The 1,313-nt window shown below is 37.9% G+C and overlaps 1 protein-coding gene across 1 annotated transcript; it reads right to left on the bottom strand.

Annotated features, from left to right (window-relative positions):
* Nucleotides 1-401: 401 nt before the first annotated feature.
* On the bottom strand, nt 402-978 carry LOC120144224 (60S ribosomal protein L7-3-like). The gene is made up of 2 exons (XM_039158340.1): nt 913-978; nt 402-677 (listed from the first exon to the last, which is right to left on the bottom strand). The coding sequence occupies exons 1-2, from the start codon at nt 976-978 to the stop codon at nt 402-404; spliced, it is 342 nt and encodes a 113-aa protein (XP_039014271.1).
* Nucleotides 979-1,313: the final 335 nt, after the last annotated feature.

Here is a 1,313-nt window from a genome sequence, read left to right as displayed (position 1 = left end):
GGACCTGGCAAGCATATAAATGAATAAAGGAAATGTCAAAGGCTCTCACTTAAGAAAATGTGAAGCTCATGTGCTGATGGTTGCTCGATCGGCACCTATCGCAAAAGCTCTCTTCGAGTTGGCAGATGAAAATGAGAAGACTGGTTTTAGATGTGGAATTGTGGTGATAATAACTAAAATTGGTACATATATTGGTACTGCTAATCGATCTCAAAAAATAAGTATCAAAGACCAATTCGCCAGTATTTTGACTAGGTAACATTTAGAAATTACAGTCACAAAATAGACACACTGCATGTTTAGTACCTATATGAGAACTTCTTTCAACTTCCAGGGTGAATTAAGGATCCTCGCAAATAAACTAAAATTTCAAACCACTAAAGTAACAAAAAAAATGCAATCTAATTCATTCTCCTGATTAGCTCATTGATGTAATTCTCACGGTTGCCAGCATCTCCTCCTTCAACATAGTGGTTTCTCTTCTTCTTCAGACCTCCCAATGGTGCCTTTAGCCGTAATGGCCAGAGAAAGTTGTTGGCCTCCTTAAAATGAGGCCCCACGGTCATGATCTCATGGATAAGATCTTCCACACGGATGATGCCGAATTTGCCCAAAGCTTGCAACCAGCACAAAAACCATTGCGCTTTATAAATGTTTGGTGCCAACATGAAAGTAAACTATGTAAGTGAAACGTTACAAACCTGCTCAACGATTGCATTGTCAGTCAAGGCAATTCTCTGCTTGTTCAACTTCCCAAAATCTCTTTTGTAAATCACCTCACGCTCTTGAGATTAGGGTACCTTGATGCATGCATCAGTGAGAAATAAGTCATGGGAAGTATAATAAAACTATTAAAACAGCAACAAGGAAGCAAGGAAACCAAAAGATACCCTAAGTCACATATGGTTCAACCAGGTGAAGCATGTTCATTGTTGCCTTGTTCACTGACAAAAACAGCTTTGAAAATCTGGAATCCATTGACGCAGACGTCACAGTTTATATTTAGATTTTATTTACAAATTAGAAGAAACTATTGATGGTTTCTAATAAACTAACATCAATATCCCTATAGTGTAAGAAATAATCATTTTTAGCATGATTAAGCAGCATCAAACTAAAACATACAAGTTTTACAGCAAGTTTTCCATCACTAAGAAGCTAGGCCTAGGGGCTAGGACATTAATTGTGCCAAAAATTTAAAACATGTGTATACGAATTATTTTAAAAAACATTTAACCCGACGTGAATTGAACGCGCAACCTTCTGAACTGGAGTCAGTCTCGCTACATTTGCGCCACGGATCCGGACGGAAT

Source organism: Hibiscus syriacus, unplaced genomic scaffold (genome assembly GCF_006381635.1).
Source record: "Hibiscus syriacus cultivar Baekdansim isolate YM2019G1 unplaced genomic scaffold, ASM638163v2 tig00110885_pilon, whole genome shotgun sequence".
Taxonomy (NCBI): Eukaryota; Viridiplantae; Streptophyta; class Magnoliopsida; order Malvales; family Malvaceae; genus Hibiscus; species Hibiscus syriacus.
The sequence above is the reverse complement of the archived record's forward strand: the minus strand, read 5'-3'. Positions and strand labels throughout refer to the sequence as shown.